The sequence below is a fragment of the Anarrhichthys ocellatus genome, unplaced genomic scaffold, assembly GCF_004355925.1.
Source record: "Anarrhichthys ocellatus isolate YVR2014 unplaced genomic scaffold, GSC_Weel_1.0 scaffold5, whole genome shotgun sequence".
Classification (NCBI taxonomy): domain Eukaryota; kingdom Metazoa; phylum Chordata; class Actinopteri; order Perciformes; family Anarhichadidae; genus Anarrhichthys; species Anarrhichthys ocellatus.
The window spans coordinates 10,291,948-10,306,826 of record NW_022280035.1 but is presented as its reverse complement, the minus strand read 5'-3'; the positions used below and the strand labels follow the sequence as shown (position 1 = coordinate 10,306,826).

The 14,879-nt window shown below is 41.1% G+C and overlaps 1 protein-coding gene across 1 annotated transcript in view; it reads right to left on the bottom strand.

Moving 5' to 3' along the window:
• LOC116382165 (chemokine-like protein TAFA-2) overlaps positions 1 to 14,879 on the bottom strand; it is a 62,495-nt gene that overhangs the window by 17,466 nt on the left and 30,150 nt on the right. Inside the window, exon 2 of the mRNA XM_031844970.1 lies at positions 12,602 to 12,702. Within this exon, the coding sequence (XP_031700830.1) occupies positions 12,602 to 12,701 (100 nt within the window). The 5' untranslated portion in view covers position 12,702. The remainder of the gene's footprint in view (positions 1 to 12,601; positions 12,703 to 14,879) is intronic.

Sequence of the window (14,879 nt, the reverse complement as noted above, 5' to 3'; positions counted from 1 at the left end):
CGTAACTTAGGGCACCAAGACATGAACACAGGTGTACAATGGTTTACATTGTATTACTTGAAAGCCCCCGTGTGTCTCACACAGACGATATAGGGTGCCTTGTGCGTGGGTATCAGACGCCAAGGGGCGTCGGTATTTGTCGCCCTGGGAATGAGAACGGGCTGTCCAGGTCACTGTCATTTGCAAACCTTGTAATTCTAATGTTAGCGATTCTCACAGCTTATTTGGAAACTTTAGGAATGTTACTAGAGTGAAACAATCCATAACGTGTGGCGCTGAAACAAAAGATTGAATTCCTTTGTGGCCACGCAAGACGAAGGATGATGATACACCGGTGAGGATTTGAAAAGGTTGAAGACTCAGAATGTATTTTTTCATGAGCAAAACCAGTCTTGACCAATGGTCGCCTCTGCATGTAGTCACCAAACCTCCAGCATCAGATGTTTAACGAGGATGCATGAAAGGCCTTCACCGTGAAAAGTTGAAAATATGGCAGATCACTTTCCTAGACAGCTGCTGACAACCTTCTCAAAGATGGAACCGGTGCCTCAGGGATGCACAAATACCGCTGCTTCCCAGCTCGGTTTGAACTCGTGGACGATGCAAGTGGTGGTCGTCGTCTTAATCCTTAAGTCATGGCGGCTCCCTCTGTTCAACTACGCTCGTCATCAATTAATATACATTCGTTCATTTGTGTTTTTGATTCTTTTGGATGTTTTCATTGAATACTGAATGCAATGTGTTTTTTTATTTGGCTCTTTTCTCATATTATGTGACCAAAAATAATTCACAACCGCCCATACCGGCTTCTTATAGGAGAACATTTTGTTATTTTCCTAAAGTTAACATATTTTGTTGTTGGTTAGTTAACATTGCAGTAATACATTAACTGTGGTGCGCATTGAATCTACACCTTAACAGTCTGTTGCCAATTTCTGTCCCTGTTTACTCAGACTAGTAAACCTAATGTAAGCTTCCAGTGTAGATACACAGGCATCAATGCATTATCCTCTTCAAAAGATAAGTTCTTAAAACTTTAATGTTTAATACCTGCCGTGAGCAACAAACAACTGAATGCTGGTCCTTAATAAAGTTGGATTATAATTACTCAATGCATTTCTTTGATGAAGATGCTTGGTTCATATTTCAAAGAGCTTCATTGTCCATTGGCAGGTGATCTGATGAGCTCTGTGATTGGTGCATTCAGCCCATCTCTTCTGAAGGCCTCTCTTCCATTGTGTCAGCACTTTCTCTCTAACTGCATTCATCAGGACAGATCATTACATCCTTCCACTCCTCTCCTCTCTCTCTCTCTCTCTCTCTCTCTCTCTCTCTCTCTCTCTCTCTCATCCCATCCCTCACTACCAAATGAAAGGAACACCCTGGTGTGTCTGAGGCTGGCTGGCAGCGGAGCCAGAGGTGGAAAGATGCAAAGAGAGAGGGAGCGAAGATGAAGGCAAAGAGATGGAATGAGAAAAAAGAGCGAGAAGGGGAAAAAAAGCGTCGCCTGCTCTGACTGTAAATGGTGTGAGGGAAGAGGAGAGTTTGTGTTGGAGGGATAGTTAGTCTCTACAGGAAGGAAACTGAATAACCACCATTGTAGGGCTATTAGCACGTAGCAGGATACAACTTAACTCTAAGTCTGTTGCTGCAACATTCAAAATTACCCCGAATACAGTGAGTCTAGAGAGGCACCTCCTGAGCATCGGTGCCATTTTGTAAAAGTCAGTTCGGCATCTGTGTTCTGCATATTGCATGTTCAGCTTTTTTGATTGAAGAGTCTTTATTTCCCTGAAACCCATTGTTTTGACGTTCCACAACACATTTTCATTCAGCCGACCTACAAGACTAGATGTTTTATAAACTTTTTTTAGCAGGTCATTGTTATTATTACAGAAATCAAAATGTTGATATTTTGCTCTAATCTCCTCCACATTCACATGCTTTGAATGTTAACATTGACATCTGTGGATATATTGTAATTACTGTCCAAAAGCATTTGCCATGCACTTACACATTTTTTCCACATTCATTTCCATGACACTGCTTTGCTTCCAGTAACTGACCCACGTTGGGCACCCGTTAATGTTTTTTATCAATTGTTATCACGACGGTTATAATGCTTCAGATGGGGCAACACAGACCCGCACAGTTTTCACTTATGCTCCCTAATTAGACCTCTTCTTTGGATTGTGCAGGCAAGTACAAATTGCACTTGATTGACAACTCCCTCATTCTCCAGTTGTCTTTGTTGCACCCATAGACCTTTCGCAGCAGACATTTTGACATGTCATAGCAGCTCAGCGGTTTTCAAAGTGCGGTCTGTGGACCCGTAGGGGTCCTTGAGGGCGCTCCAGTGGGCTCCAGTGGCTTCCCAGCAGAAAAGGAAACACTTTGATTTCACTATTACATCCATAAGGATCACGATGGCAGAATGTATGGCTATTTCGGTCATGGGTTTCCTACTCTAACAAAACTAAAAGCAGAAATCCTGGCGGTCTAATTTGTGTCAGTTTAGTGGTCCTTACTGCTTATGATAAGTCAATATGTCTGCCTTGTAAAACGTCTGTTTTGGAAGGACAGCTTATACCTTTATCATTGTTATCAGTATATAGACATCACATCATTTCTAGACCTCTAATTAGCCATTGTAATTGAAAACACCTGTGAAGATGTGCAGGGGCTTTAAAGGCCCCCTGTGGTTCTCTCAGGCTCGCAACATCGGAGGACGGAAACATTTTGTTTTTTGTTTAAGGAAATCACACCAAAGCTGTAACAGCACAGCAAATATCCTGTATTTGCTTCAGGCAGCTTGTATAATTCACTGCAGAGCCACAGGGGGAGATATTAAAGAACTCAGTGGCAGAGTTTCATTTTCAGACCCAAAACAATTGTTAAATATACAAAAGCACTTATTTATTTGATACTCATATCAGTCTCTTCAGTTTTCTCAATATTTGTATTATTTTTCTGTAAGGTACAATCTACAAACTTCGCTTCAGGAGATCTAAGGATTTCAATTTTTAAGGAGTTAAGGTTCATTACAATAAAACGTGTGAGTGGTGGGTATTGGTAAAAATCTATTTATTCTGAATTCAGAGCAGAGCTGCTCTTCCTCTGCTTTGAGAAAGGTAAATCTTGATCATCCTCCTTGATGATACACGGCACAGTTTACAGCAGCTCACACAATCCTCAAAGGAATGGCATCTGCAGTATTGTGATCTTCGTGTAAAGAGGTAGCTGTACAGGTCATATCAAATTAATTTCCAGCAGTCTTGTATTCATTTTCACAGTGAGTACTGTAAGTGCACACTTCAATACAAAAATACACACACACACACAAGCCACATAAAAAAATGTCAAAAGTCTAAGAGGAATCCCAGTTATTTCCGGAACATCTCTCTCGTAAATGAAAAATAGAAGAATTTCTATTAATCTAAACCAAAATAGGCATAAAACGCTCAGTGAGGGATTGAGTGATTTGTACTTTAATGCAGCCCACAGAGTATTTACAGTGGTGTTCTGCAAGGATTAGTCGTGTGAGAGGATTAGTGAAGCTGCATTACTGCTGCTTTATTTAACTCACAACAGCAAAAGACTCAAATTAAAAGCCTCTTAACCACATTTAGGCAACATGAGAGGCCAGGCCGGACAGTTAGACAAACATGTGTGTGTGTGTCATCTTTAAAGACCTGTGCTGGAAAGGGATGTGCATCAACACACACTTTCCCACGCACTGAACTTCCTGTGCTTAATCTTTAATAGTAATCTGCTGAAAGTTGCCCTGTGCAGCATATGTATATGCAAGGAAACACTGTGTCATATCAGTTAAGGCGATGATGCTGCTGGTGAGAATGCAGCATATGCAGATACTGGCAGGATCAACAGAGTGGGCAACTCACCGAGAGAGGAGAGGATTAATGCAAAAAGACTGGCAGAGAGAGGGAGATGGTGAAAGAGAGAGATTTGCAGAGGCAGCACATTACCTCTCTCTCTCTCTCTCTCTCTCTCTCTCTCTCTCTCTCTCTCTCTCTCTCTCTCTCTCTCTCTCTCTTACACTCTTCCCTTGCATCAGCATTGATCACAGTACATCAGTAAAGTAAAGAGCACCCCATCCATCAGTGCATGGCTCTGGAGCTGCTGTAAAGAATACTAAAGCTGCTCTCCACAGTGCATGCACAGAGGAGCACAATCATCTGCATACTGTGTGCTATATCAACATAAGCAGTAAACCCTCCACAATAGAGGCACTGCTAATCCACTAAAATACTACTACACTAGAGACCACACTCTGGGATTGTTCACAATAGTAAAATCATATTTTTATTGAAGCAATCACGACTGGTGCCAATTTTACATTGAACTGGGTGTTCAGCCATCTTTTGGCTCAGATTTGGTATTTTCTTTTATTTTCTAGCTTTTCTATTTTCCACATTTGTGTAAAATAGAAAAGCTAGAGCATGAGAAAGTGATTTTCCATTATCTCGGCATGAACCCAATGGAAACACTACTTACGGTCTGCTTATAATTGATTGTTTTGGAAAATGAAGGTCTGACCACATATGGATACATTTTTACTGCCGACATGCTGTATATATATATGAAGCTCCTGCGTAGGCTAATATGTTCCATGCATTATTCATATAGCGCCAAGTGTGCCAGCTCTACTGGGAAAACCCTGGAAAGAGGCTATTCTGCTTTAGATCCAGCCAACAGAAGACAGGAAACACTTGGGATCCCTAAAGACAGAATGGTGTTGCTGGGTTATGATACACAATGTAATGGCACTAATCCGTCCAAATTATTCTTGTGTACAAATATACACTTGGCCCGAGAAAACAAGAGCTTTGGATGTATTCCTGCCTCTCCTCAAAACCTGTCTGGCATATCTTAAATGGTTCAAAAGGTAACGTCCAGACATTTGTTTCCTTGCCAAACATCTGGTCATTTGCAGAATCTCCTGAGACTGTGGATCAGAATCTGTGTACGTTGGGAAGGAAATAGGAGGGAAACGGGGGGAAATGGCCCTCAAGGAGGCGGAGCAAAAGGCTTCGATGTGCTTAGAACTTGACTGTTATTATACAAGAACATTCAGGGAGCCGTGTTTTTCAATGCAAATGCTTACTTTACAAATAATAAACAATAACTCGCTCAATGAAATATGCACCTCTACAAATCATCTTTTTATAATGCTTCTTGGTTTTAATATAAAATTGCATGTATGGGTGCTATTTGTGTTCGCTCTATAATGCAAAATACTCTTCCTCTTGTGCTGTACAGATTGTAAAGCCCATTGAGCCAAATATGAAGCAATTTTCAGTTTACTTGGACGATACTGATAACTTTCATATCAGGCTGTCTAAGATTGTGAATATGAGACAAAAGAACTCTCGCCATTTAACGCAGGCAGGACCACAGTAAGAAAACTACGATGCAGTACATTTAAAACCAAGCAAAGTGTTTTTCAAGTCACAACGGCACAAAAGCATTTAACACTATATACTTAGGGTAGCTAGTAAGATAGCTTACAGTTTTGGTGAAATATGAATTTACTAAATTAACTATTATCTTCTGTGGAGGTTTGAACCCACTGTACCCTACAGCTTGGAACTTGTAATTCTTGGTAGATTGAGCTCAACACTGTAGTTTTCTGTCTGATGAACCAACAACCTTCAAGTCCCAAAGTAAGGTCCTCCGGTCATCCTTGACTCTAATAAAAGGAAATGGTATGTATTGGTTATACATATTTCAAAGCATCTCCCCTTTCTCGCCAAGAGCTCACTTGAAAGAGCGATTCCCATCTCAATGTGACTTTCATGTAAAATAAAAGCCAGAAGAATTGCGACACAGAATTGAATATTCAAATGCGTGTATCCGTAAGACTGTGTTACTATGAATACCAAAGGCGAGAGTATTGTACAAACACACACGAGCAAAACTGCTGTGCCACCCACCAGGCAAATTCCTCTGGAGGACAAATTGGAAATTGAATCATAAACTATAAAGAGCCAAGGTTCAGTTCAGCTGCAGAAGAAAAGAGAGTCGAGATGGAGGTGGAGAGGAGAAAAGAAAGAAAGGCTGCATTAAATAGAAGTTTGCTCTTTCTCTCCTGCCCCTGCAGAAACTCACGCTGTGCTACCTGATTGAAATTTCCTGGTTTAATAGCTGTGAAATAAAGTAAAAGTTGGGAAGAGGAGGAAAGAGGGAAAATGAAACAGAGGGCGAAAGAGAGGAATGGGGCGGTAGCGGAACGACGACGGATGGAGAGACTGTGAAACTCAAAGACTTAAATATATATAGGTTCAAGATGAAGTAAATTACTTTATGACTTATAAAAACTTCAATCAAGGCTAATTAGTCATTACTGTTTTTAATGGTTCCTCAGTCAAAATGTGAATCCACACCACTGTAGCCATCCTAGTTCCACGTAGGGGCTTAACTAAAGGCATCGAGTCAATACAGGCTTACGTGTTACTTAAGAAAACATCCAGATGTACCAGGCTGGGTCTATGCGGGGTTGGCTGGTGAGCTAACAGGTAACGATTAGCACTAATGAAGGCAATGAGAGGGCCCCAATGAGGTAATCTCACTATGCAGCCAGAGGAAACTCTCCATTTACTAAAATCAGTGCAAACACATAATCAGACAGCGGCCACAGCACACACACACACACACACACACACACTGTAAAGGCTTTATTGTTAACCCTTGAAGGTTTGACGTTTCTCTCTCAGATTGTCCGTTGTTGTGTTTGTCATTAAGATGTTGTAATGGCGGGCTTCTGGCTGGGATCCTTTCTTTATTCTTCGCTCTAATTGTAGCTTTACCAAAATAGCTGTTCCTGAGGGACTTTCATACAACAGTGCAGAAGGACATGTTTGGGTTAACGTGGATCAATGGATTGCCGTGAAGTTTGGTACAGACATTAATGTACCTCGCAGGAACTGTTCTAGCTTGATCCCTTGATTTTTCACTTTCCATGCGTGAAATATCTCAACATCTATGGGAGCCATGAATCCTACAAACTTTGATGTTTCCCTGACTGTTCCTCCAACACAACTATGACATTGACGTTTGTGGCTTTGAGTGAAACATCTCGACAACTTTTGAATGGATATCCATTTTCTAAATTTTGGTTCACACATTCATTTTAAAACAGTGAAACACACACAGGAATGACAAACGCAGAAGACACATATACACAGTTAGATACACCCTCGCGGCCCTTTTGTTTGTCTCTCGACCTGGTTCTTCAGGCATATGAGTCCTACTGACTAACTGAGTGCGCCTCGCTGTCTGCCATCACCTTTCTACTTATATTCATTTTCTGCAATTGGTGGAAAATAACGGCTATAAACATCTGGTAGAGAAGCCATTTTGGCTGTTATGTGATCCTCTTGCTCAATATTTAAGCAAACAGGCAATCTGCTTGACAGGCATTAGAATGTTTTTCTCACCTCCTCATCCCTTGAATATGCGATGGAAACATGTCTGACTAGGAGTAAACACAAAGAATTATCTTGTGATGGACTAAAAAAGGCCAAAGTTCTTGTAGCCAGTTATCAAATACACTCCTGGCACCTTAATAACGGAATACATCATGGTTAAAACCGTTACCAAGGACACCCTGATTGGAGAAGGTGAGTTTATGCAAATTTAGTTCCTTGGAATTTGTCAACACCAATTGAAGTGGAGCGAAGGAGGAAAGAAGAGGGAGGGAGAGAGCCAGGGGTTGTATATCACCTAATGATGAACAAATGGGCAGATCATAATTAACGGGTAACACAGTTTTCCTATGAGCATAATGGTCATTTTTGAATGTGCCATGAACTGTTTTATACGGCCGTGTATCCGTTGTATAGTTGTGAATTGCTTTGAAGATGAACTTAATCTTTAACAAGACATTGTATTTTATTAACTATCATTATATATTTTGAATGTAGAATTGTAATCTGTAAAGTAACTATAACTGTTAAATTAATATAGAGGAGTAAGAAGTACAATATTTTCCTTTTGAAATGTAGTGGAGTAGAAGTACAGCAGCACAAATAGATCAAACAGAAACACAAGTATAAAAGTATAAGTATCTCAAAATAGTTTTGACTGGGGTTTTACAATGGCAGTTTGGCAAATGTAACATCAAATGTAATTAATGTCGCCTGTATTTTTTTAATATGGTGAAACGCTTTCAAAAGTGCACAATAAATGATTAAAGAAATGAACAGATCTTGAGTCTTGAGTAAAGGGAATAAGCAATACATTTTAAACACTTACTTTTTCCAAGCTCTTACCTTCTATCCCTGTTATTTCTGCTATCTCTTGGTATATAAGTCAAATATATGTTTGAAAAATAATTTTGTAATTCCATAAACTGTATAAAAAAATCTCTTCAGGTGGCAAAAACATTGCTAAGATTGACAAGAGTGTGGCTACGGACTAACGTGTTTATTCTCCCCTCGGTCCCCGTCACCTGACCTAGAAACACAGGTGAGGGAGGTGAACAGTCCTCTACAGTGGTGAAGCAGGCCGTACCTTGACAAATGTGATTCTGACTTTTGAGTGATCAAATCAAACCCCTCTCCATAGTTCACTGGGACTTTACCTTTACCAGCCTAGCTGCAGGTCCTATCTCCTGTCATGCTCTTCAGATTGTACTGATGTTCACGACGTTCAATGAAGGCAATTTCTGTTCTATTTGTTTTCATGAACTGCTTCATTGTGTGAATAATAAAAACTTATCTTTATATTGTCCCACGGCAACAAATACTAAATTTTAGTAAAGCTCATTTTTAGACGGTGTTTTTTAAAACGCAGGAATCTACGACATACCTTTTGTATTAACTCTCTCGTGAAGAAGTGGTAGGAGATGCTGGGACGTTTGTCAGAATACAAAAATTCCCATTTGTCATTTTCAGCTTGAATCTTTCCCAAGCACATATGGAGCTGTGTTGTAGACAGAGCATGGAGTGCAGCTTTACTGTGCAGCAGCCTTTAAGGAGGGCAGACAGCCTGTCTCCACTCATCACATTAGAGAGCCTCTTAGAGTGTGCATACATGTAAGCGTGTTTGCATGTGTGTCTCTGTGTGTCTTTTCCATGTGCATTGACTGCAGGCCCATGTGCATGCTTGACTGAATGCACATGTCCATCTGAGCTTGTGTGAGAGTGGTTTAGCACATGCATCCTACACATGTTTGTCCTTACATCTCTGTTTCCCCTTCTTGGCGGTGAGAATGTCTTTCAGGGGTAAGTTAAATTCCCAGCAGCCTCTAATCAGTGGCGGTGTACGGAGATTGCAGCCTATAGAGTGAGAATCAATGACTTGACAGTGTGTGGTGAAGTGATCAGTATAATCGTGTTACGCTTTACTTCAAAATCCAAGCCAAGCTGTTTCTCCAAGACTATTGCCAAAGCCACTGAGACGTTTAACCAAGGCCTATCTACCTAAGTAAGAGATCTTCATTGCTGGGGATCTGTAGTCCACTAAGAGGGCTAGAGCTCTCTGGTCTGGGTGTAAAGCCTGTCATTTCCACACAGTTCTGTAGTGATGTGTATAATAAAGCATGTGAACAAGAGAAAGAGACAGGAGGATGGATGGAGATGGAGAGGCAGCGATGGAAAAAGAGAGCCATATTTTTCTCTTCTGGCCTGAGAGATAAAAATCCGGAGAATAAAAAGGTGAGCAGACGCTAGGCAAACACACACACACACACACACACACACACATACATGCATTTATACACACATCCTCACATACTAAGACTTCTTTTGCCACTTCTCAGCCCGCTCAACTTTCCTCCTGAGGTTGTCACAGCTGTCTTGTCAGCATATGCCTCTTAAGATGGTGGGAAGAACACAAATGTACACATACGGGCAGGGCGATAAGGCCCAAAAAAGGAAATCTTTCCTAAGCTTGGGGGCGATTCACGACTTAAGGCAGGGAAACTAAAAATGTTACGTATTTCCGTCGACTAGACACCTTGAGCCACGACTCACGGCTTTGGGACTACAGATGAAAAATCACCTCTTGGCTAACTCTGGCGCATTTACAGCAATGTTTTTATTAATGTGCACTGTCCCTGATCAAATAAACCAATAAATAACGGCAGTCTCGCAATCTGAGGCAGCTGCGTAAGTGTCACAGTTTAAGGGACTGCCATGTACATATATATGTATATATATATATGTATATATATATATGTATATATATACTGTATGTGTGTGTGTGTGTGTGTGTGTGTGTGTGTGTGTTTGTGTTAGTGTGTAGGAGAGAGAGACGGTGTATGTTTGCACCATATGTGTGAGAGTGTCAACCTTGGAGTGACCTAAGGGATTGTATTTAGTATTTATCTGATTACTCGTCTGTTTCTCAGACAACCTGCAACTGGATAACGCTGTAACTCCCTGATTACAACTTACTCTACAATCAATCACCCATTAACGGGAGCACACAGGCGGTACACATGCCCAATCACACACACACACACACACACACGTCCAGACGCGTGAGACAAAAATACAGACACCACCATTACTGCCGCTATATCAGAGGATAGCATGATGAAACGCCCATGACCGAATCTTCAACGACACAAAGCCAAAACTGCCAGACCTTGTCTTATCTTGTGACTTTGCCATTCCTGTCTCTCGTGGTGGTTTCAGTGTTTTTGTTGCTTTTTGCAGATCTCAGCACTTCACAGAAAGCCTGGTGATGCACCACAATACGAGAGCACCTCCGTCCTCTCTATGTCTTTTCACCATCCTTCCATTTATGAAAATGTTTGCCCTTGACTTGTCAAAAGATAATGAGACTTGAGAAGATAATGCCCGGCAGGGTCAGTCTTACACGCAAACAGAAACAACACACAAAGCCGTGGTTGTAGGTACTCGCATTACAGCAAGGACACACACATTTGCATACAAACAAATTCACACAAAACAACCTTGTCATCTCTGGAAAGTGAGAACATTATGAGAAATATCCACACAGAAGGCTCAAAGGACTGTCTAAGATGCTGCTTTCTTTTGACAGAATTAAAGAAGAGACTCTGACTCATAAATCATTTTTCCTCTCATTCATCTGCTAATGGAACCTCCGTACAAGGCAGATGTTGAGACACACACTACACTGACTGCAGTATAAATATCTTTAGCATCAGTGACGTTAGACAGCAATGACAAAGACAACCAGCTCAGATGAAGGGCATCTGGTGCACGCCACTTTATCATGACAGCAAAGCCAGAGGCAGAGCTTAATGTTTTCAAGCCATCACTGCCTTCCATATGTGGTCAAACCAACGACAAGATCCACTATCATCACTGCTTGGAGTATCCTTAGGTCATTTTGTCATTGTCTATTGCTTATTTTCAGCCAGATATGGTGTTAGTCACATCTCTGCTTCTGTCTTCTTTCTGCTCCAAGAGTCTGGAGGAGTAGTGTTGAAATAAAACTCGCTGGCTTATTGACCATGTCATGACATAAAAACTAAAGACTAAAACATGTCTTGCAAGCCCTGGTGCACCAAAGATCTGGGGGGGGTGCTTAAAGTCGACTTTAAGCATCATTAAAGTCGACTTTATTGCACAGCAGTCTCATTGTATTGCATTAGACTCTATACATGTGTAGGTGGCCGCAAGTTAGTATTTTTTCTAGGTTTGTTGCTGGATAGCATTGGATGTAGGCGAACCTAACAACCATTTCACTGTGTATATATAAGTCATTTTACACAGCGACAAAATGATCACATTGCAATGAAATTCATTGCAAAGCTATAGCCAATGAAATCAACACGGAGTTTCACCTGTCTGACACATTTCCAACAAACTCTAAACAAGCTTCCCAAAGACACACAGAGGAGTTCATATTCATATTTCTACCCCACAAGAATATGTAAGAACAGCTCGACCTCAGGCACATAAAAAGCTCCTCTATAAGCTCTCACACACAGGCAGCAGGTGTGTCATGCTCTCAAGCCTTTTTTTTTCTTCCAGAGAAAGGTGATTTTCATTGCACACACAGGTGGTCATTGTAAAGCAGAGAGGCTAAGATACCCAACCTTCACATGAGAAATGAACTGGAAAGTAGAAAGGGGCCTCTGGGCTCAATCATGCTGGTGACTCAGCCGCTTGGCTCACATGGGAGGGGTATCACGCAGCCAGGGATTTCTAATCCATAAGACTCATTGCTCACTATGTGTGCTGTAACCTACAGGCATTTTGGAAAGACGCCCCGCTCTGATGGGGACTGCGACGACTTGAAAGCCTCTGAACTGAGAAGACCTTTTTTTGGTTCCCCCTTCCTTTTATTAAAGACCTTTCTTTGAGTTCTTCCTGGCAACCTGTCTCTGTGGTCTCGTATTTCATTGTGAATCCAACCTCTGCATTCCCTCGGGTGGCACACGGCCTATTCACTTCAACTTTACTCATGAAAATAAATTGGCTGCAGAGGCTGCCTGCGGTGGCAAACCACGATAGAGCCGATACTGTGAATGCTGCACACAGATGCTGACCAAGTGACAGGAATATGTACTGTACACAAACACACGCACACACACACACACACACACACACAAACACACATGATTGGGCATACATCTACCTACCCGTGTGGCTCCTGTGTGCCTGTGTGAGGGAGGCCAGACAGAGGGACAGCAGTAGGCTCCACACACCTACTCCGCAAATGCAAGGACCCCGTTCCCGCATTCTGCCAGAGAGAAACAAAAACACACATACTCCATTAGGATATAGATTTGCATTACTGCCTTTTTAGTCAAGCTAGCAGTAAAAGTTCTAACGTCTTCTGTGATCCGTTGACTGTTTTAGCGCTACCAGCAGGTTCAAGTTTTCAATTATCCAGGGAAATACCTCGACATCTACGTCATGGATCAACAATTTGAATAGACATTCATGATTTCCAAAATTTCAATTTTACCATCTGTTTGGTTTATGACAAAATACTTGCAAAACTATTAACATTCCCAACTTTATGATGTTTAACATGTAAACATTATGTGAGCAACATTGTCATCGTGGGCATCTTGGCATTTAGCTAATACAGCTTTGGTAAAACACAAATGCTTCAATGATACTTGGACAACTTTCTAAGATAGCTGTAAAACATACAGACACAGCCAACATTCACAAACACCTTACAGCAAAACATATTTACACATTGAAAGTGAATGTTTACTGCAAATAAATCCAAACAGAAGGAGAGTGACTCAGAGAGAGAGGGGGGAGACGGGTAGAGAGAAACAAAGGGATAAATTACAGAAGTTAGGAGATTATCGTTACGTGTCGGTTTGAAACCTGCAGAACAACATCAGTGACAGAGATGGGCCAAGTTCTGTTGATGCCGTCTACATTGTTGCTGTCCAGTGATTAACTAACGTGTTTGTTTGTGTTTCACACACGTGAATTTGAAGTCACAGAAAAAACAACAACACAAGACCTCGTAGAAAAAATGCTAAATTGTATGCTAAACATGTCCACAAATAGAAAATATGAATACATGCATGTTCTGACTGTTAAGTTTTTATTTTTTTACAAATGTGTAGATTGATATTTAAATTGACGCAATGACAGCTGCACACTTGTAATCAAACATTTACTCATATTTATGTTTTTAACATGAGTCCAGTAGAACCACAACACGGTGATTAGATCCTCTACAAGTACCCACATTGTGTTCTACAACTTCTCATGTCAAGTCTACAAGCTCTTGCATTTCGCAACATATTTACCTTCATGAAGATACAACAATAGGAGAAACTTAAAAATCCATTTAAGCTTCCAAACAGGAAGTGGGTCTATCTTGGGGGTCGAGAGGATGTAGGTTTGCCCAGACTAGTAGTACCACTACTCTCTCTTGATATCTCTGCACCTCTAAGAGTGGATTTTTGTCTTTATATTTACTGATGGGGAGCTTTTGCCCAGATTAAAGTGAATGCCTCGTACAATTTTTTTGTTTTTTGTGTTAAGGGCAGCATTACGGATTTTTTTATTACAATGCACACTTTAAACTGGGACAATATTCTGATAGTATAATAGAATAATTTAAAACATTTTTTAGTGTTAAAGTGATCTTCTTCAAAAACAAATTAGTTATATTAATTTAAAGTCTCTTTATATCTCGACCACAATCAATAAATAAGATTCCAGTATTTCTGGCTGTCTAATCGTTTAATTTGGCCGAAATGACATGTTTGGACGGTCTACCTGCCTGACTGCCTGTGAGTAGTAACACTATCCATGTTCGTTGTTTACGTTCATTATGATAATTATGGGGGAGCGGCTTCGAATGGAGGCCTGAAGGGACGGGATGTCGGTTGAAAATCTTGCGTACTCTTGCTAGTTTCTTAGGATTTTCAACCCGAGCTTCGAGTCGCCCTCTAAATACTTCATGGTGGTTGATTTGTTTTCTAGTAAGGCAGCAAAGGTGTGGGCAGGAACAGAAAAAGAATGTGAAATACTTTTGAGCAAATATAGTGATGATTCGAGGAAAAACAAACCAAACTTTCCAGGTTTGTGTGAGAGTCTGTGCAGATTACCTCAGTGGAGATGAGATTATACACATGCCGGGTTGGGTCTCGGTATCTGCTGATGTGCTTGTTTGTGCACATGTATTTGGGCATAAATCGGTGTGCATGTGTGTGTGAGTGCTTTTGCCGTGAGGAAGTGTGTGTGTGTGTGTGTGTGTGTGTGTGTTAAACCCTGGCTTGTGTTCTGAGCTGGGTGTGTGAGTCATCTGACTGTGCAGCCATGCATTTCTAGAGCTGGGAGAAGCTGCAAAGCCAGACAGGCTGAGCCAAGGCTTTCTCTGGTTAGAGGGCATCACACACACACACACACACACACACACACACACACACACACACACAC